General features: G+C 42.1%; 1 protein-coding gene across 2 annotated transcripts in view; it reads left to right on the top strand.

The window, feature by feature from the left end:
- Window positions 1-20,786, top strand: part of gpr180 (G protein-coupled receptor 180) — a 56,506-nt gene that overhangs the window by 12,793 nt on the left and 22,927 nt on the right. Inside the window, exons 3-5 of one of the 2 annotated variants that reach the window (XM_055636814.1) lie at window positions 10,877-11,092; window positions 14,618-14,798; window positions 15,192-15,241. In XM_055636814.1, the coding sequence (XP_055492789.1) occupies window positions 10,877-11,092; window positions 14,618-14,798; window positions 15,192-15,241 (447 nt within the window). The remainder of the gene's footprint in view (window positions 1-10,876; window positions 11,093-14,617; window positions 14,799-15,191; window positions 15,242-20,786) is intronic. The other variant, XM_055636815.1, reaches the window with a different exon arrangement.

Raw genomic sequence — 20,786 nt, forward strand, 5'->3', positions numbered from 1 at the left:
GAGATGCTGCTTGGCCCGCTGAGTTACTCCAGCATTGTGTGTCTAACTTGTTGATTCAGTTTTTGATTATCAAGGATTCTGCGCTGACTCTTTACTCTGAAACACACGTTGGAAATTTAAACTTGGGCGCAACTAACATCGTCTTACTACCGTGGGAACTCTTTAACTCAGCGGGCAGGCAGCAGTTAATTGTTGCTCCCTTCAGTTTCCCAGGGGGTCGGGACGGGACTGGAGTATGGAGGGAAAGGTGTGGGAGTCAAGGGAGAGGAGGGGGAGACAGATGGGGGTGTCTTCATTTACTGGCGGCGGGTATCTGTCACTGAAACAGGCAGGTGAGATTTCAAATCCACCTTTTGTGTGCCTCTCTCTCTCTCCCTCGCTCCCTCTCACACAGGCTGAGAGACTCTGCCTTTGTGAGTGTACGTCTCTTTCTCCCCCTCTCCCACACACAGTAAGACTGCGGTACTGTGCTCAGTCCATCTGTGTCTCCCACATACACAGTAAAACTCTGCTTTGTGTGTGTATATACGTCTCCCCTCATTTCTCTCTCTCCCCCCCCACCCCTCTCTTTCTCCCCCTCTCCCACCTCTCTCTTTCTCCCCCCACACACAATAAGACCGATGTATTCTGCTTAGTCTCTCTTCGCTCCCACACACACAGATAGACCAAGGTCATGTGCGCTCTTCCGCCAGTCACCCCGAAGTACATCACACTGCCTCGGTGTCTCTCTCTCTGTCTCTCTCCCCCTCTCTCCTAAGTAATGTGGCATCTTCCTGCAGTAAAGTCACGGCATTAGTACAGGCATGTCTCCAAATGAGCCAATTCAACCAAGGGAGGATATTTATAGTGTGTGAAAAGAAAAAGTGACATCATTTGTGCCACGTGATGATTTAATTACACTTGGCAGTTTACAATGTTCATTCAAGATTTAACGGGAAAGCTCAGGAGACGGACAAGTCACTCGCACAAATAACACAAATGCCGAGTACCGTGGGAACTCTTTGTCTACCCCCCCGTTATATCGTGTGATATCGTGCAAGACCACGACCACTCTGGTTACATCTTGCGTCAAGTCGCCCCGTGAGAAAGGCCTATTAATTACTGTTATTCAAGAGCTGTTGTGAACAGCTAATTGCTCCAACATAGAATATGCGTGTCAAGTTGTCTTTCATTTCCCAACAATAATACTTGGCCTGTCAAGAGACTATTTTTAAGCCATGATTTAAAGAGCATTGTTTAAAATGTTACAAAAGAAAATAAAAGGCCGGCATCTTTTCATGAAACAAAAGATATTCAGCCTTTGATGTCATGAAATTGACAAACCTATTTAACAGCATTTCAAAGCTCCTGTGATCGAGGCAATTCGTAATTCTATATAATTAAGTATTAAATTATTATGACTATTATTATGAAGCAAATTCAGCTTGAACTGAACAAAGCAAAATACTAGAGTCCTAAAATGTTAAAAAAAAACAAAAACCTTTAGCACCATTCTGTAATGAAATTAATGCTGGCTATTCAAGGTTCCATTTTGTACGAAATGTGACAGCAACGACGTGATTGTTTCCTTCTGCGATGTTAAATATTTTATCAGATAAATTTTAATTATATTTTTTAAGATTAAGCTACACGGAAGTATAACAATGAAATTATCTTTCAACAGTTTGTCAAGCTAATGGTTATCCATCTGGTATTATGGAACAGAGCATAGAATAGTATTTTAGCACAGCACAGGAACAGGTCCTTTGGCCCAGAATGTCTGTGCCAACCATGTTGCCAAACTAAACTAATCCCATCTGCTTGCATATGGTACATGTTCCTCGATTCCGGGCCTGTTCATGTGCATGTCAAAAATGCTTTTTAATCACTGCTATCGTATATGCTTCCTCCCCAGGCAGCATGTTCCAGATACCTAGCAGTCGTTGTATCAAATAAAAACTTTTAAACTTTTAAAATTGTCTCCTTTTATCAACAAGAAATAGTCATCAAGAGGCAGTGAGCAACAGAACACAACAAGTGACACAACAAACTTTTAATCTTTTCCCCTCTCACTGTAAAGCCATGCCTTCCAGTATTTTACCTTTCCAGCCTGGGAAAAGACTCTGACTATCTACCCTATCTATGTCTCTTATAATTTTATATAATGCTATCGTCGCCCCTTGGCTTCTGACGCTCCTGACGAAACAACCCAAGTTTGTCCAATCTCTACTGAAGCCAATATTCTCTAATTCAGGCAAAGTCCTGGAAAACCTTTCTGCACTCTTTCAAAATTCTCTATATCCTTCCGGTGATGCAATGATCAGAACTGCACACAATACTGCAAATTTAGTCTAACTAAGGTTTTATGCAGCTGCAACAGGATGGCAACTTTTATACTCAAGGCCCCGACCCATTAATCAAACCTGGACATTTGCATACTTTACTACTCATTCCACTTGCGTTGCCACTTCCAGGGAGCCACTAGACTAAGTGGGATCCGTTGGGTCCCAGCATCACACGGGAGGGCTGGTCCCCCAACGCAATATTCCAACTCTATTCCTATTGCTCGCCAGTGGGGCAGGGGGTTTCTGTTGCGCTAGTATGGGTGTTGCAGGCCGAAGGTACTGGTTTCCAGAGGGCTAGTATAGACATTGTGGGCTGAATGGATTCTTGGGCAGGCAGCTCAGTCACTGAGGCCTGGCAGTACAGTCACTCGGACCTGCCAGGCTGGCAGCTGAGAAACTGCCAGAAATTGTGGCCAAAACAGGTGACAGACTGTGAGAGAGAAGGGGGAGAGGGTGGACTTAATGGATTATTGGGCTGGCAGTTCAGTCACTTACGGCTGGTGGGCTGGCAGTTCACTTACTCACGGCTCGTGGGCTGGCAGTGCAGTCACTCACGCCTGGTACGCTGGCCGTTCACTCAGTCACCCCTCCTCCCTTCACACCCCCACTCTGCTGCTTGCCATTCCCCTCCGCCTCCATGCATTCAGTGCATCTCCCCCCCCCCAACCTCCCACAATGCACTCTTAGTGGCTCTCCCACAGAGCAGCCATTTCTGCCCATTAGGTTCCCATTGTGATGAAGAGCACACAGGCATTAAAAGTGCAAAAAGGATTTATTAAAGTTTGAAATGTGAATGATTCTTAAAATATAAGAACAATTTAAATGTTAAAGATGAGAATTAAGTTCTTTCTTGTTGTGTCTCTTGTGGTGTTCTGTTGCTCACTGCCTCTTGATGACTATTTCTTGTTGATAAAAGGAGACAATTTTAATATAGAGAGATTCAGCGGTCAAATTTTAAGAAAGAAAATCTGAGAATTTATCTCGGAAGTCATCATTCAACGAAGCACGCTTTTAATGACAACATTCTTGGTCGATGTTCCATCCTTCAGGAAAACTTTGACATTTCCCTTCATCTTTCCTCGGCTAAGAGCCACATATAGTTGTCCATGCTGAAATACCGGTTTGTTGAGGTAGATCAATATCTTCTGCATTGTTTGTCCTTGTGCTTTATGGATCGTCATAGCAAAACTTGATTGAATGGTGAATTGGGTCCGCTGAACGTGAATGTCATCACCTTCTGTCAAAATGAGTGCTATCCTAGGAATGAGAACAATGTTATCTTTGATGGCTCCCATGTTGATTCTTGCAATGATCAGATTATTGTATAGTTCTTCCACAATCATCCTCGTTCCATTGCATAGCTTTGGCGGCTCCAAGTTTCTCATTAATATGAGAAAACGTCACCCTCTCGCTGCTTGCCACGAGCCGGAAATGACGCACTCAGCGCCAGCATGCTGCTATACAGAAATAACATCATCGGCGCCATCTTGCAACTAAGCGAAAATCACAAAATGAGCGCCAATTTTGAAATTAAACGCAGTTCTGATCTAATAAAACGTTTATTCACCTCATCCATCCGAAAACTGTTTGAAAGCAAGCCCTTTAAAAAGCAAGTCAAATGGGCAAAAACACTTAGCAAGCCAACAAAACACATTTGTTTGCTGAAAGCACTTTAAAAAGCCAGCCAATTGGGCAAAAACACTTAGCAAGCCAACGAAACACATTTGTTTGCTGAAATCACTTTTAAAAAGCCAGCCAATTGGGCAAAAACACTTAGCAAGCCAACAAAACACATTTGTTTGCTGAAAGCACTTTAAATTGGGCAAAAACACTTAGCAAGCCAACAAAGCACATTTGTTTGCTGAAAACCACATCCGCGGAATTTACTGTGGAGTAGACGTGCGTTCAGTGTTATTCGCAGCTCAGAGAGCCGTGACCCTCTCGTTTCCTCCGTCTGGCAGAGACTGAGTGAGGCACGACACTTCTGGGATTTATAGCCCCTACCCCCTGCTGCCAGCGGGGGCAGCAGAGAGAATGGTGAATTTTTGTTAAACATTAATATCTCTCTGATTTTTCATTGATGGGAAAAATCCTCCGGCCCAGTCCGGCGGAGGGGGGATCTGACCGAGGCCAAAAATGACGGCCGTAGGTTGCGGCGTTCTCTCGCAAATCACAGCACAGTGAGTCAAAAGCGGTCAAGATCTTAGTTTTAGTAATATAGATGGACTTGCCTCCCAAGAACCCCCTGTAGGAACTGTTCCTAAAGATCCTGCCATTTACCTCGTTATTTCCTCTAAAATTAAAAGTCATTTTCTGGATTAACTTCATCTGCCGTTTCCATATCCATCTTCCTCACTATCCTCAACTTCAATTTTTGTGTCATCTTCAAAATGACCCAATTGACAATAAAAAATAGGTGCAGGAGTAGGCCATTCGGCCCTTCAAGCCAGCACCGCCATTCACAGTGATCATGGCTGATCATCCACAATCAGTACCCCGTTCCTGCCTTCTCTCCATATCCCTTGACTCCGCTATCTTTAAGAGCTCTATCTAACTCTCTCTTGAAAGCATCCAGAGAATTGACCTACACTGCCTTCTGAGGCAGAGAATTCCACAGATTTAACCATATAACCATATACCAATTACAGCACGGAAACAGGCCATCTCTGCCCTACAAGTCCGTGCCGAACAACTTTTTTTCCCTTAGTCCCACCTGCCTGCACTCATACCATAACCCTCCATTCTCTTCTCATCCATATGCTTATCCAATTTATTTTTAAATTATGCCAACGAACATGCCGCCACCACTTCCACTGGAAGCTCATTCCACACCGCTACCACTCTCTGAGTAAAGAAGTTCCCCCTCATGTTACCCTTAAACTTCTGTCCCTTAATTCTGAAGTCATGTCCTCTTGTTTGAATCTTCCATATTCTCAAAGGGAAAAGCTTGTCCACATCATAGAAACATAGAAACATAGAAATTAGGTGCAGGAGTAGGCCATTCGGCCCTTCGAGCCTGCACCGCCATTCAATATGATCATGGCTGATCATCCAACTCATTATCCCGTACCTGCCTTCTCTCCATACCCCCTGATCCCCTTAGCCACAAGGGCCACATCTAACTCCCTCTTAAATATAGCCAATGAACTGGCCTCAACTACCCTCTGTGGCAGAGAGTTCCAGAGATTCACCACTCTCTGCGTGAAAAAAGTTCTTCTCATCTCGGTTTTAAAGGATTTCCCCTTTATCCTTAAGCTGTGACCCCTTGTCCTGGACTTCCCTAACATCGGGAACAATCTTCCTGCATCTAGCCTGTCCAACCCCTTAAGAATTTTGTAAGTTTCTATAAGATCCCCTCTCAATCTTCTAAATTCTAGAGAGTATAAACCAAGTCTATCCAGTCTTTCTTCATAAGACAGTCCTGACATCCCAGGAATCAGTCTGGTGAACCGTCTCTGCACTCCCTCTATGGCAATAATGTCCTTCCTCAGATTTGGAGACCAAAACTGTACGCAATACTCCAGGTGTGGTCTCACCAAGACCCTGTACAACTGCAGTAGAACCTCTCTGCTCCTATACTCAAATCCTTTTGCAATGAAAGCTAACATACCATTCGCTTTCTTTACTGCCTGCTGCACCTGCATGCCTACCTTCAATGACTGGTGTACCATGACACCCAGGTCTCGCTGCATCTCCCCCTTTCCCAATCGGCCACCATTTAGATAATAGTCTGCTTTCCTGTTTTTAGCACCAAATGGATAACCTCACATTTATCCACATTATACTGCATCTGCCAAACATTTGCCCACTCACCCAGCCTATCCAAGTCACCCTGCAGTCTGCTAGCATCCTCCTCACAGCTAACACTGCCCCCCAGCTTAGTGTCATCCGCAAACTTGGAGATATTGCCTTCAATTCCCTCATCCAGATCATTAATATATATTGTAAATAGCTGGGGTCCCAGTACTGAGCCTTGGGGTACCCCACTAGTCACTGCCTGCCATTGTGAAAAGGACCCGTTTACTCCTACTCTTTGCTTCCTGTTTGCCAGCCAGTTCTCTATCCACATCAATACTGAACCCCCAATGCCTTGTGCTTTAAGTTTGTATACTAATTTCTTATGTGGGACCTTGTCGAAAGCCTTCTGGAAGTCCAGATACACCACATCCACTGGTTCTCCCCTATCCACGCTACTAGTTACATCCTCGAAAAATTCTATAAGATTCGCCAGACATGATTTACCTTTCGTAAATCCATGCTGACTTTGTCCAATGATTTCACCACTTTCCAAATGTGCTGCTATCCCATCTTTAATAACTGACTCTAGGAGTTTCCCCACTACCGATGTTAGACTAACTGGTCTGTAATTCCCCATTTTCTCTCTCCCTCCCTTCTTAAAAAGTGGGGTTACGTTTGCTACCCGCCAATCTTCAGGAACTACTCCAGAATCTAAAGAGTTTTGAAAGATTATTACTAATGCATCCACTATTTCTGGAGCTACTTCCTTAAGTACTCTGGGATGCAGCCTATCTGGCCCTGGGGATTTATCGGCCTTTAATCCATTCAATTTACCCAACACCACTTCCCGGCTAACCTGGATTTCACTCAATTCCTCCAACTCCTTTGACCCGCGGTCCCCTGCTATTTCCGGCAAATTATTTATGTCTTCCTTAGTGAAGACGGAACCAAAGTAGTTATTCAATTGGTCCGCCATATCCTTGTTCCCCATGATCAACTCCCCTGTTTCTGACTGCAAGGGACCTACATTTGTTTTAACTAATCTCTTTCTTTTCACATATCTATAAAAACTTTTGCAGTCAGTTTTTATGTTCCCTGCCAGTTTTCTTTCATAATTTATTTTTCCTTTCCTAATTAAGCCCTTTGTCCTCCTCTGCTGGTCTTTGAATTTCTCCCAGTCCTCCGGTATGCTGCTTTTTCTGGCTAATTTGTACGCATCATCCTTCGCTTTGATACTATCCCTGATTTCCCTTGTTATCCATGGATGTACTACCTTCCCTGATTTATTCTCAACATCAACTCTGTCTATCCCTCTCATAATTTTAAAGACCTCTATCAAGTCCCCCCTTAACCTTCTGCGCTCCAGAGAGTAAAGACCTAACTTATTCAACCTATCTCTGTAACTTAATTGTTGAAACCCAGGCAACATTCTAGTAAATCTCCTCTGTACTCTCTCTATTTTGTTGACATCCTTCCTATAATTGGGCGACCAAAATTGTACACCATACTCCAGATTTGGTCTCACCAATGCCTTGTACAATTTTAACATTACACCCCAGCTTCTATACTCAATGCTCTGATTTATAAAGGCTAGCATACCAAAAGCTTTCTTTACCACCTTATCTATATGAGATTCCACCTTCAAGGAACTATGCACGGTTATACCCAGATCCCTCTGTTCAACTGTATTCTTCAATTCCCTACCATTTACCATGTACGTCATATTTTGATTTGTCCTGCCAAAGTGTAGCACCTCACATTTATCAGCATTAAACTCCATCTGCCATCTTTCAGCCCATTTTTCCATATGGCTTAAATCACTCTGTAGACTTTGGAAATCCTCTTCATTATCCACAACACCCCAACTCTCCGTGTCACAAAGTTTTTCCTCATCTCCGTTCTAAATGGCTTACCCCTTATTCTTAAACTGTGGCCCCTGGTTCTGGACTCTCTTATAATCGGGAACATGTTTCCTGCCTCTAGCGTGTCCAAACCCTAAATAATCTTATATGTTTCAATAAGATATCCTCTCATCCTTCTAAATTCCAGAGTATACAAGACCAGCCGCTCCATTCTATCAACATATGACAGTCCCGCCATCCCGGGTATTAACATCAGCCAACCAACATTGTTGTCGAAAACATTTACATTGTTGGTGACACAGTGGCAAAGCTAGTTAAGCCACTGCCTCACTGAGCCAGAGACTCGGTTCAATCCTAACTTTTGGTGTTCTCTGTGTGGAGTTTGCATGTTTTACCTGTGACCTCCTGGAGTTACCTCTGAGTGTTCTGGGTTTCTCCCATATCCCAATGAATTGTGGTTTGCTATGTTAATTGATCACAATAAATTGCCCCTAAATTTTTGGTAAATAATAGAATCTTGAGAGGAGGAGGAGTTTTGAAGATAGTGAAGAGAGAAGTTTAAAAAAATGGATTAATGTAAGATGGGAGATCATTGGTCAATGGGCTGAAGGACTTATTTCCTTGCTGCAACATCTCTGCAATTCTAATTATTAGAGAGATGTTAATTAAAGTTTCCTCTCACAGAATCAGCGAATATCCCCATGAGGATTCTGGTCTAAATCCTTTGATGCCTCACCTCAGTGGTTCCTGCATTGATCCTTGTGGGCCAGCACTGGTTAACAACCTCCAGTCAGAATAATACCCCTCCATCACTGCCGACTGTCTCTGATGACCAAGTCAATTTTGAATCCAATCCACCAAGTCCGCGTGTGCTTTAATCTTCTGGATCAGCCTATTATGAGAGGCCTTGTTGAATGCATTACTAAGTTCCATGAATACCATATCGTCTACCCTCTGGATTAGGGTTGCTACATTACTCTATCCATGATGAAAACACACCTAATGTTCTACGGACAGGGTGACAGACTGTGGGGAGAAGGGTCTGGTATAGTCCCTCCTCGAGTTGGACTATCAACATACTGTTTAGAAAACCTCCTTGGATACACCTGGCAAATTCACCCCCGTTGAATCCTCTTGCCCTGAGTAAGTCCCAGTCAGTATTGAGGAAGTTAAAGTCACCCAGTACAACGTTCTTGCATCCTTCCATAATCTGTCTACAAATCTGACTATCTCCCGCTAGTTAGAGGGTGACCTATAATATAATCCCGTTAGAGCAATTGCTCCTTTGTTAATTTTGACCTTAACCCATAATGTGTCAGTAGACGTCCCCTTCAGTATATCCTCTCTGAGTACTATTGTGATATTCATCCTGATTAGTAAAGCAGCAACTCCATCGTGTTTACCCCGTCTTCACACACCCCCCCCTCCGTCTCATTTGAAACATTGAAACCCAGGCACGTTGAGCTGAAAGTCACGTAGCTCATGCACCAAAGTTTCCGTAAAGGCCACAACATCATAATCCCAAGCATTGATCCAGTTCATCTGCTTTACCCACAATACTCCTTGGATTGAAGTAAGCACACTTCAGCCCTTCCTTATGAGGTTAGGAGGGAGAGATAGATCAGCCATGATTGAATGGCAGACTTGATGGGCCGAATGGCCTCATTCTTATCCTATTACTCATGACCAGTGACCACTTCCTGCTTGTCTTTCCTTTGATACTTGTCATAATCTCCATTTTCTCATCAGCCCTTCCATTTGTTGACCTGCTGCTCTGGTTCCCACCCCCCTGCCATTCTAGTTTAAACCTTCCTGAGTAGCACTAGCAAACCTCCCTGCAAGGATGTTGGTACCTCTCTGAAGGAATATAAGGGCAATAAATCTTTTAAGTTGGGTCATAGGGAGCTCTTTTTCGTTTTCTCTCTTCATTTTTTATCTTGTCATCCCTTGTTGTGCAAAATAATAATAGGATTAGGACCCGTTTACAAGCCAGAAAAATTGTGATGGCTGAAGCCGAGACAAAAGAGACTCCAGAGATTCAAATCGGGAAGAAAAAAAAGAATGCTGGATGAACTCAACAGATCAAAAAACATCTTGGGTCTAGACCTGATGTAGGATCCTGACCCAAACGTGGCCTTGCACTATTTGTATTCTGCCTTTTAAACATGAAGCAAGATTTGCTCTGCACTGTACTGAAAGGTATGTTTTCAGTGCGGTGTAGGCATCAAAAACATTGTTCAGAAATCTACTAGTGATTTATATGATGCGCTGTCTGCATGGATTCAAGGTAAGAGTCCTGACTGGATTAAAGAGCCAGAAATAATAATAGCTTTAATCAGTCTGAAGAAGGGTTTTGGCCCGAAACGTTGCCTATTTCCTTCGCTCCATAGATGCTGCTGCACCCGCTGAGTTTCTCCAGCATTTTTGTGTATCTTCGATTTTCCAGCATCTGCAGTTCCTTCTTCCCACAATAGCTTTAATCTCCCAGCAGACGCCAGTTGAGCAGGTGTGTAAACTCATAGCAAATGTAGTGGATTGTTACCAATAAATCATGTTATCTTCCCAGATATCTAACACTGATCATTAGAATCTTTTGGATATTATCACATTCATCTTGCTTTGTGAAGTGTTTAGATAAAGTTCTGCATTGTTTTTTATGCCCTTAATGTGATCTGAGTGCTCAAGTTATTTACCTTTATCAGAAATGTAATTTTAGATGCATGTAGATACATGTATTCAGATAATTGTAAATGTTTAAAAGATACTCTTCCCCCTTCTCTCTCTTTTCCCCCGCTTCCCCCTTGCTCCCCCGCTCCACCCTTCCTACCACCTCACTCCCTCCCTGTTTTCCCACTCTTCCTCTCTCTTCCACCCCACCTATAAATAATTCATATTTATTTAATCCAGTGCACGCATTGATTGATGGAATATAACAGTCATTTCTTTCCCCAGTTTCATTGAATGATGTGGAAAACAATCAAACCCTTGCTCCATTTACACACCCTGAGGCTTATTACATTGTGTATGCTGATAAATACACATGCTTAGAAAATGAAGATAAAAGAGATAATGACAGCTTTGGTGCAGAGACCATTAAGTTTAAACTTGTGTTACTGAACCCAGACGCAGCTAACAATCCACTAGATCACTTCAGTGCAGAAGAGTCTGGTAAGTAGCTGTACTCTCCTATTTTTTAACTATATTCTTTACTGTACTAAGAGTCCTCATTGTTAACTCTTTATCTGGATTTCCAAGAGGCATTAAATAAGTCACCACATAAATGTTTGTCACAAAACTCGAGTGGCATAGTGGTACAGCTAGTCGAGTGCTGCCTTGTAGCACCTGAGCCCTGGGTTCAATCATGTCCTTCGTTGCTATCTGTGTGGAGTTCGCACATTCTCCCTGTGACTGTAATTTCCTCTGGTCCTTCAGTTTCCTCCCACATCCCTAAGAGCTGCAAGTTGGTGTGTTTATTGGTTATTGTACATTGTCCCAAATGAGTTATAAAATCTGGGAAGAGTTGATGAAAATGTAGGGAAAACAATTTTTTTAAATGGGATGAATGTTGGATTAGTGCAAATGGCCAGTTGATAGTTGGTGTGAACTCCGTGGGTCATGGCCCTGATTCTGTTCTGTATGACTGTAAAATAAGGACTCGTGATGGGAATAATGTACGTTTAGTACATAAAGGATTGGTCGAGGTCAGGAAATTGAGAGCAGGTTAATTTTATTTGTCATGTTAGCAAGTTGTTATTAATTGGGTTTGATAGAAATCAGCAATAAGTCCTCAGCTATTCATAATCTTTACAAATCAGTAGTTTACAGCCCAAAGCCAGGCAAGTAAATTAACTATTGGGGGGGTGGGGGTGGGGGGGGGGGACACTACAAAGTAATACGAACTGGTTATGCAATTGGGCAAAAAAAAACAAATACTTAAGAAACTGTGAGCATTTTGGTGGAAAAACAGTAAAACAATATTTAAACATTTTTACTATCTACTCTTCGGTCACAGTTGGATGCTCTTAAATAATATTTTTAAATGACTGCATCAGGATTGTGAAGAGTGTTGCACATGGCTAGACCTACATCTCTGGTAGCACTGTTTCTCCTGCAGGTACCAAATGAAAGGCAGAGTCCTTGTAAATCAATTGTACTGGAATTGAATGTGTAAGTTATTCATGCTAGTATGAAATGGCACAAATTGCAGCTGAATTTTCTCTCGTACTAAAAGCAGTGTCCATTCAGCATCAAAAATGGCAATAAGCAATAAAGGACTACATCCCCTCCATGGTCCGTGTGAGGGCTTGTACAATATTTAAAGATATTTGGACAGGAAAGGTGTTGAGTGGTATGGGCCTGTTGCAGGTAAAAGGGATCAGCTTTGATAGGTATTATGATTGGCAAATTATGATGTGTGCCAAAAGGGTTCATTTCTGTGCTGTACAGTTCTATGTACTTGGAATTTTGACACCCTTGGCGTGATTTTACAACCTTTCTATTATTTTGTTACAATATGGATTTCTTGCACAAGGTGGCACTGTGGCACTGAGTTGTGAAGATTGTGAATTATTGATTACAGTCTACACCAGCACAGCTTGCTAACAGTCTTTAAGGTAGGCATAACAGTCTTACTCTGTACAGTGTTTCCCTTATCTGGAAGGAAACATGGCTGATTATTTTGGTGTGGAATAGCCATCTTCCTGTATAATCATCAGAGTAGCTGGAGAGTAGCCTGGAATCCTTAAGCCAGCCCAAATACCATAAAGGAAGTACTAAGGTTCATAATTATGGAGCAAATGGAAAACTTTGAAGCCAATCGCCTAGCATCAGGATCATTTTGTGCTGCAAAACTGTGGCCATAGGCCTTATCACCTTGGGTGCAACTTTGCCTGCAAACCTGTTCGATGCTTGATGCTCGGTGCCGTAGTTTTTGTGCTCATGAGGCTGACAATATCTCAATTTCCTCCAGAGTCAGGTTCTTCTTGGTTTCTTGGTCCTCCAAAATATTCCAAATGGAATTTAAACTGGAGGTGTACAGATGTAGAGTTATCCTTAATGAACATTGGGTCTGGAGGAGAAGAGACGGGATGGAGAGTGGGATCCAGGGAGAGCTACATCTCTGTCACTGTATTGCTCAGCATGGATTTGCCTCCCACCACACAGAACATGACCGTTCAATCTTTTGAGTTTGTGAAGCCTAAAAAAGTGTTTTCCTGTTTTCCACCACTTGAACTGCAGCCCTGCAGGTCATGACTGTTCAAGTGCATATTCAAATGCTATTTTTTCTAATATGATGAGGATTCATGCCTCTGCATGTTTGAAAAAACATACTGATATATAAAGAATCTTGAATAAATCTTTCTTTGGAGTATTCTGTGCAGTTCTGTTCACCTTATTGCAGGAAGCATGTGGGGACTTTGTAGAGGTTGCAGAAGATGATACCAGATTGCTGCCTGGATTAAAAGAGCATTGACTATAAGGAAAGTCATAGTCATAGAGAGTCGTAGAGTCATACACTATGGATATGGCCCTTTGGCCCAACTTGCCCCCACTAACTAAGATGTCCCACCTGCCTGCGATTGGCCCATATCTCTCTGAAACTGTCCTATCCATGTACCTGTTGAGATGTTTCTTAAACATTGTGATAGTACCTGCCTCTACTACCTCCTCCAGCAGCTTGTTCCATACACCCACCACTGTTTGTGTGAAAAAGTTACCCCTCGGGCTCCTATTAATTCTTTCCCCCCTTACGTGAAACTTGCTTCCTCTAGTTCTCAATTCCCCTACTTTGGGCAAGATACTCTGTGCATCTACCCAATCTATTCCTCTCATGATTTTGTACAACTCTATCAGATCACCCCTCATCCTCTTGCGCTCCAAGGAATAAACTCCTAGTCTGCTCAATCTCTCCCTATAGCTCCGGCCCTCGAGTCCTGGCAACACCCTCGTAAATCTTTTCTGCACCCTTTCCAGCTTGACAACAGAACAATGCAAACAGATAAGAGAACACCTACTCTGTTTGGTGCCAAAAATTGACAATCTTTCTGAGTCCAAGGATTTATAGACAATTTGTGCACTAGATTGTTTCATGTTCCTCAAGAACAGTAATAAAACTTGCACCCAGGTTTTATAGATTGTAATATCCAGTATAAATAAATGTTAATCTACCTGAAATTGGGGTGGTTTCATAGATTCTTTGGACCTTGGAGTTCCTGTGAGCAGAAATGAGGTGTGTGGTAGTTAATCTTAGGCCAAATTGAATTTCATGTTGAGTCAGAGATGTAGATTGATGGAGCAATGGTTGAGTTAGCAATGAGGAATTAAAAACTTTCTTGAAATTAAATAGTGATATCAGAAAAAGGAACTGAATGGGGAACTAATCATAAGACCAGTCCGAAGACAGGCTGGAAGATATGAAAAGAAAGTGGAATAGACTGTAAAAAACAAATCTTGGGTTGGCATTGGTGAATGCTGACTGAGGCTTTAAAGTCAGGTATGCATGGAGGTATTGATCAGGTTAGGAACAGGGAAGGTGATTGTAGATCAGCAGAGGAGCAGAATCACAGGTTTTATTTCGATTATTTTGCCATTTTTATTTGCAATAACAGGATTTATTAAATCTCTGGCATTTTTAAATCTACATGTTATTAGTAATCTGCTTGATTTTGAAACTCAGATTAATTATTTTCATAGGGTTACACGAGTTCTACTTCCTCCTGGTATTGGCTTACTTCCTAGTCGCCTGCATATATGCTCAACCAATCTGGCAATCAATAAAGAAAGGTGGACCGATTAATACAATACTGAAGGTTTTGTCTGTTGGATTGTTCCTACAGGCTAGTGCAGCACTCACTAACTATATGCACCTGTCTAGGTAATGCAATTTTAATTTATGACTTGTATAACTTACATTTTCTTGCTTTTGTGTGTTTGTAAGCTATGCAATTTGTTTTGAAAATTGTGTGCAGTACACGGAGTTACATTCAAAGGAAACATAAAATAAAAGTGGGCTAAGGAAAATTGAACTAAAGTAGATGACATTTCAAGTTATATTTTTAAGATAGTTGATTATGTGGTTTTGAATTAAATGAATAAATCATTCAATACATAAAACTACAACACTACGTTGTAAGATGTATGTTAATGTTTATTTGGTTTTTCTTTGGGAAATATTTTCATAACACCTTCCTACAAAAATGCATGTGATTAAAATGAAAAATCACTGTTTTTCCCTAAAAACAGCTACACATCATCTACTTTTTTTCAGATACTCAGTGGATGGAATTGGAGTTCCTTTACTAGGAGGTTTGGCTGAATGTAAGATCAAAACTTCCTCTGAATATTTCAGATATTCCAGCTAACTTGACTCTTAATAAACACTGATCTTGTAATAGAATTCCAGCCTACCATTTTTTAATTTACGGAAGTACAATACAGAGCATGCATCTATGTACATTTAAATTGGATGTAAAGAAAATTATAATATATATAAAATATATCGTACATAAATGCAATTCTATATATTTACTGATTAGTAGATGTTCATTTTATGATTGCTCAGCATGATGAACATTACATGCCTTGCATATTCCTGTTATGTTTACTGACTAAACACATAGCCATAAATGTTAATATTTAAATATTGTGTATATTTTGATTTTATTGAGCTTATTAAAGAGGGAGAAATACATACCAGTGAACTTTACATCAGTGGTGGGGATATTACAGCAAGGGATTGAGGAACAGGATTTATATGCACTTGGAGACTGATCAGTGCTAGTCAGCAAGACTGTTTTCTTGGGATCATATCTCACAAGTTTGATTGTTTTTTGAGGAGGTGACTGAGGATTGACAAGTCAGGGTGATGGACTTTGGCAAGGTTTGACAACATCCTGCATAGTTGGATGGTCCAAAAGTTTAGAATACATGGGATCCAGGATGAGAAAACAAATTGGATGCAAGATTAGTTTTGTGGTAGGAGGCAGTGGTTGGTAGTGGAGGGTTGCTTTTCAGATTGAAGACCTGTGACATTTGATGTGCTGCAGAGATGAGTGAGTATATTATTGTTTGTCGTATGTATTAATGATCTGGAAGGGAATGTATGTGGCTTGATTACTAAGTTTGCAGATGACATGAAAATCAGTGGTAGAGTGGAAATAAGGTTGGCAAGATTATAACAGGATATAGATCAACAAGAAAAGTGGGGGAGGGAAGAGCTGATGGAATTTAACTGTGACAAATGTAAAGTTAAGCATTTTAATAAGTTAAACCAGTCCAGAACATACCCAGTGAATGGGAGGGCCATGGGCAATGCTGCAGAACAGAGAGACTTTGGGGTACAAGTATATAGATTTCTGAAAGTGGTTACACAGGTAGACAGGGTGTTGAAGGTGGCAAATGGTATGCTTTCCTTCACCTGTCAGGGCACTGAATACAACAGCTGGGACCTCATGGTACAGCTGTTCTAGACGATAGTGAGATATAACTGTGTACAGTTATGGTTGCTATATTGGAAGGCTGTGATTCAGCTAGAGAGGGTGCAGAAAAGATTAAGAGAAATGCTGCCTGGAGTAATTGTGATGTATGAGATTTTAAATGAGAGTGAAAAGATTTAGCGGGGATCCTGAGGGACAGGTTTTTAACACGGGGGGTGGTGGATATATAGAACAAGCTGCCTGAGGTGGTAGAGGCAAGTACAATTACCTCATTTAAAATGCACTCAGACAGGTACATGGATGGGAAAGATTTAGAGGGATACTAGACGGTGGGACCCATTGGGTCCCAGCATCACACGGGAGGGCTGGTCACCCAATGCAATATTCCACCTTTCCAGCAATTCCAATATTGCTCCCCAGTGGGGGGGGGGGGGTGGGGGGGGGGGAGCTTTCTTTTGCGCTAGTATGGGTGTTGTGGACCGAAGTACTGGTTTCCAGAGGGCTAATATCGAGTTTGTGGGCCGAATGGATTCTTGGGCTGGCAGCTCAGTCACTGAGGCCAGGCAGCTCAGTCACTGAGGCCAGGCAGCTCAGTCACTGAGACCTGGCAGTACAGTCACTCGGACCTGCCAGGCCGGCAGCTGAGAAACTGCCAGAAATTCTGCCCAAAACAGGTGACTGTGAGCGAGAAGGGGGAGAGGATGGACTGAATGGATTATTGGGCTGGCATTTCAAGCACTTACAGCTGGTGGGCTGGCAGTTCACTTACTCATGGCTCGTGGGATGGCAGTGCAGTCACTCATGCCTGGTACGCTGGCAGTTCACTCAGACACCCCTCCTCCCTTCACCCCCCCCCCCCACTCTGCTCCTTGCCATTCCCCTCCCCCCCACACATTCAGTGCATCTCCCCACAACCTCCCCCCATGCACTCTTAGTGGCTCTCCCACAGAGCAGCCATTACTGCTTATTAGGTTCCCATTGTGATGAAGAATACACAGGCATCAAAAGTGCAAAAAGGATTTATTAAAGTTTAAAATGTGAATTACTTAAAATATATGAACAATTTAAATGTTAAAGATGAGAATTATTAAGTTCTTTCTTGTTGTGTCTCTTGTTGTGTTCTGCTGCTCACTGCCTCTTGATGACTATTTCCTGTTGATAAAAAGAGACAATTTTAATATAGAGAAATTCAGCGGTCAAATTTTAAGAAAGAAAATCTGAGAATTTATCTCAGAAGTCATCATTCAACAAAGCACACTTTTAATGACAACATTCTTGGTCGATGTTCCATCCTTCAGGAAAACTTTGACATTTCCCTTCATCTTTCCTCGGCTAAGAGCCACATATAGTTGTCCATGCTGAAATACCGGTTTGCCGAGGTAGATCAACACCTTCTGCATTGTTTGTCCTTGTGCTTTATGGATCGTCATATCAAAACTTGATTGAATGAGGAATTGGGTCCGCTGAAGGGGAGTGTCTTCACCTTCTGTCAAAATGAGTGCTATCCTAGGAATGAGAACAATGTCATCTTTGAAGGCTCCCATGTTGATTCTTGCAACGATCAGATTATTGTGTAGCTCTTCCACAATCATCCTCGTTCCATTGCATAGCTTTGGTGGCTCCAAGTTTCTCATTAATATGATTGAAGATCCTTTTTTCAACTCCAATTTGTGTGGTGGTAATCCAGAGAGCTCGAGTGAATCAAGGAATTCTGTTGGGAAGTGAGTATCATGAGTTCCGTCAGTGACAGCATTGAAAGAAAAGTACTCCTTACCGATTCCAGGGAAGCGTCTGATGTATGTAGAATTGATGCTTCTCACAGTATCGTTGTGAGGAACCAAGATACAATTGTTGGAGAATAATTCTACAGGATTATCAAATGTGGGATAGATGAAATCAATACAATCCTCCAGTGTTTCTGATGCTAGAAGCATGTCTTGTGGTATTTCAATTTCATCATCTTCATTCTATAAAATCTTGTCTTCTCCAACTTTCAACAAAAATTGAGAATAGTCGCCTTTTCCCTCTGTCAATCAGATATTTGTGTCCAATTGAAACTTGGTGAAATGTCTCCACAAGTAGGATTTCTTGATGCAGGCATTTTCAACATCAGCATAATTTCCCCTTTTCACCACAGCAAGTAGTTGTCGAAAATCGCCACAACAAACGATAAGAATGCCGCCAAAAGGCTTAGTGTTGCTGCAGACATCTTGAAGAGTTCTGTCCACCACTTCAAAGCTTTCTCGCCTAATCATTGGACATTTATCCCAAACAATGACTTTCACTTGCCTCATGAAATGTGCCGTCTTAGCGTTCTTCTCGATGTTGCAGAATGTATCCTCGGCCACTTGGGTATCTTGAATCGACAATGGGCAGTTCTTCCACCAGGCATTAATGTAGCTGCTATCTCAGAGGATGCTACAGGAATAGCCACATCACCTTGACCTCTAAGTTTGGAGAGGATCAAATTGGTGATAAATGTTTTTTCCTGTTCCTCCTGGTGAATCAATGAAAAACATTGAAGGGAGATTCCTTTTCAAGGAGTTGCACACCTGGTCATACACTGCTCTCTGCTCATTCAGCAGAGGCTCTTCCTCCTCAACAAACTGCTGTTGTTCATTTCTATCGTATTGCAATTCCTGCAGCAATTCTGGATTGTCACCATCAAGGTGCATCCTTCCATTTCTTGGTTGTGGCAAATTAAAGAATTCCATTGTTTTGTTGTAATTCTCAAGCTTGTCTTAAATATACAACAGAGCCTGATCATGATGCTTCTCTTCAATCATGATATTAGGATCATTCATTGTTCTCCTTTTTCAAGGTAATCTTCAGACATTGAATTCATGAAGTGATCCCATAATTGTCGAGGATCGTTGATCTCAGTATTCGTCAACAAAACAACAAACAAATCTCACACACACACACACACACACACACACACACACACACACACACACACACACACACTACTAAAATGCCAAGTAACTTCAGAACGTGTTGAATATACAGTGTGTAAAATGAATGTTTAAAGCCAACTGTAGAGGCTGCTACTGCTGAAGCAAAAACGTGCTTTAAATAACGTCCAACAAACACACTTACCATAGACAGAGCAGTCAGCTCTCTTGAATTATTCAACGGCGCCATCTTCACGTTACCCTCTTGCTGCTTGCCACGAACCGGAAATGAGGCACTCAGCGCCAGCATGCCCCTAACCGGAAATGGCCTCATGGGCGCCATCTTGCAACTAAGCGAAGATCACAGAATGAGTGCCAGTTTTGAATTTAAACTCAGTCCGGATCTAATAAAATGTTTATTCACTTTATCCATCGGAAAACTGTTGCAAGAAAGCCCTTTAAAGCCAACCCAACTGGGCAAAAACACTTAGCAAACGAACAAAACATATTCGTTTGCTGAAAGCACTTTAGAAAGCCAGTCAATTGGGCAAAATCACTTAGCAAGCCAACAAAACACATTTGTGTGCTGAAAGCACTTTAAAAAGCCAGCCAATTGGGCAAAAACACTTAGCAAGCCAACAAAACGCATTTGCTGAAAACTATATCCCGGGGACTCACAGTGGAGTAGACGTGCGTTCAGTGTTATTCGCAGCTCAGAGAGCCGTGACCCTCTCGCTTCATCCGTCTGACAGAGACTGAGTGAGGCACAACACTTCCGGGTTTTATAGTCCCTCCCCCCTGCCGCTAGCGGTGGCAGCAGAGAGAATGGCGATTTTTTTAAAAACATTAATATCTCTCTGATTTTTCATCGATGGGAAAAACCCTCCAGTCCAGTCTGGCGGACGGGGACTCTGAATGAGGTGGCCAAAAATGACGGCTGTAGGTGGCGGCGTTCTCTCGGAATTCACAGCACGGCGAGTCAAAAGCAGTCAAGATCTTAGTTTTAGTAATATAGATATGGGCATATATATGCAGGCAAATGTAATTAGCATAGATAGGTTGGCATGGATGAGTTGTGCCAAAGAGCCAGTATTCCATGCTGTATAACGCAATCAATCTGAATTCAAATTAAATAGAGTCACAGCATTTCTTCAATGCAGAAGGAGGCTATTTAGCCTGTTGTGTCTCTGCTGGTCGGATAGGAGCTTGATCTTACCTGCTATGATTAGGTCAATGGTCTTGCAGGCTCTTCAAAGCAAGTAGTAATGATTGTAAAAATATTCTGATCGAAAAACTTCCACTCCTTTTTTGAGGAAACTGAAGAATTTATATTTCAAAGATACTTTAAGGGGGGGATGGTTGATTTTTAGGGCCGTGTGGGCAGGATTGGTGGTGTTTAACTAGGAGAACTGACAATGTACAGCGAGCGGGCTGTAATCCACTGACTTTTGCATTTAACTCCAAAGCATTCGGCTGTGTGCGAGCAATCACTTCAGGAGAAATGGGTTGTCAATTTTAATACGTCAGTGATTC

The sequence above is a fragment of the Leucoraja erinacea genome, chromosome 6 (assembly GCF_028641065.1).
Source record: "Leucoraja erinacea ecotype New England chromosome 6, Leri_hhj_1, whole genome shotgun sequence".
Lineage (NCBI taxonomy): Eukaryota > Metazoa > Chordata > Chondrichthyes > Rajiformes > Rajidae > Leucoraja > Leucoraja erinaceus.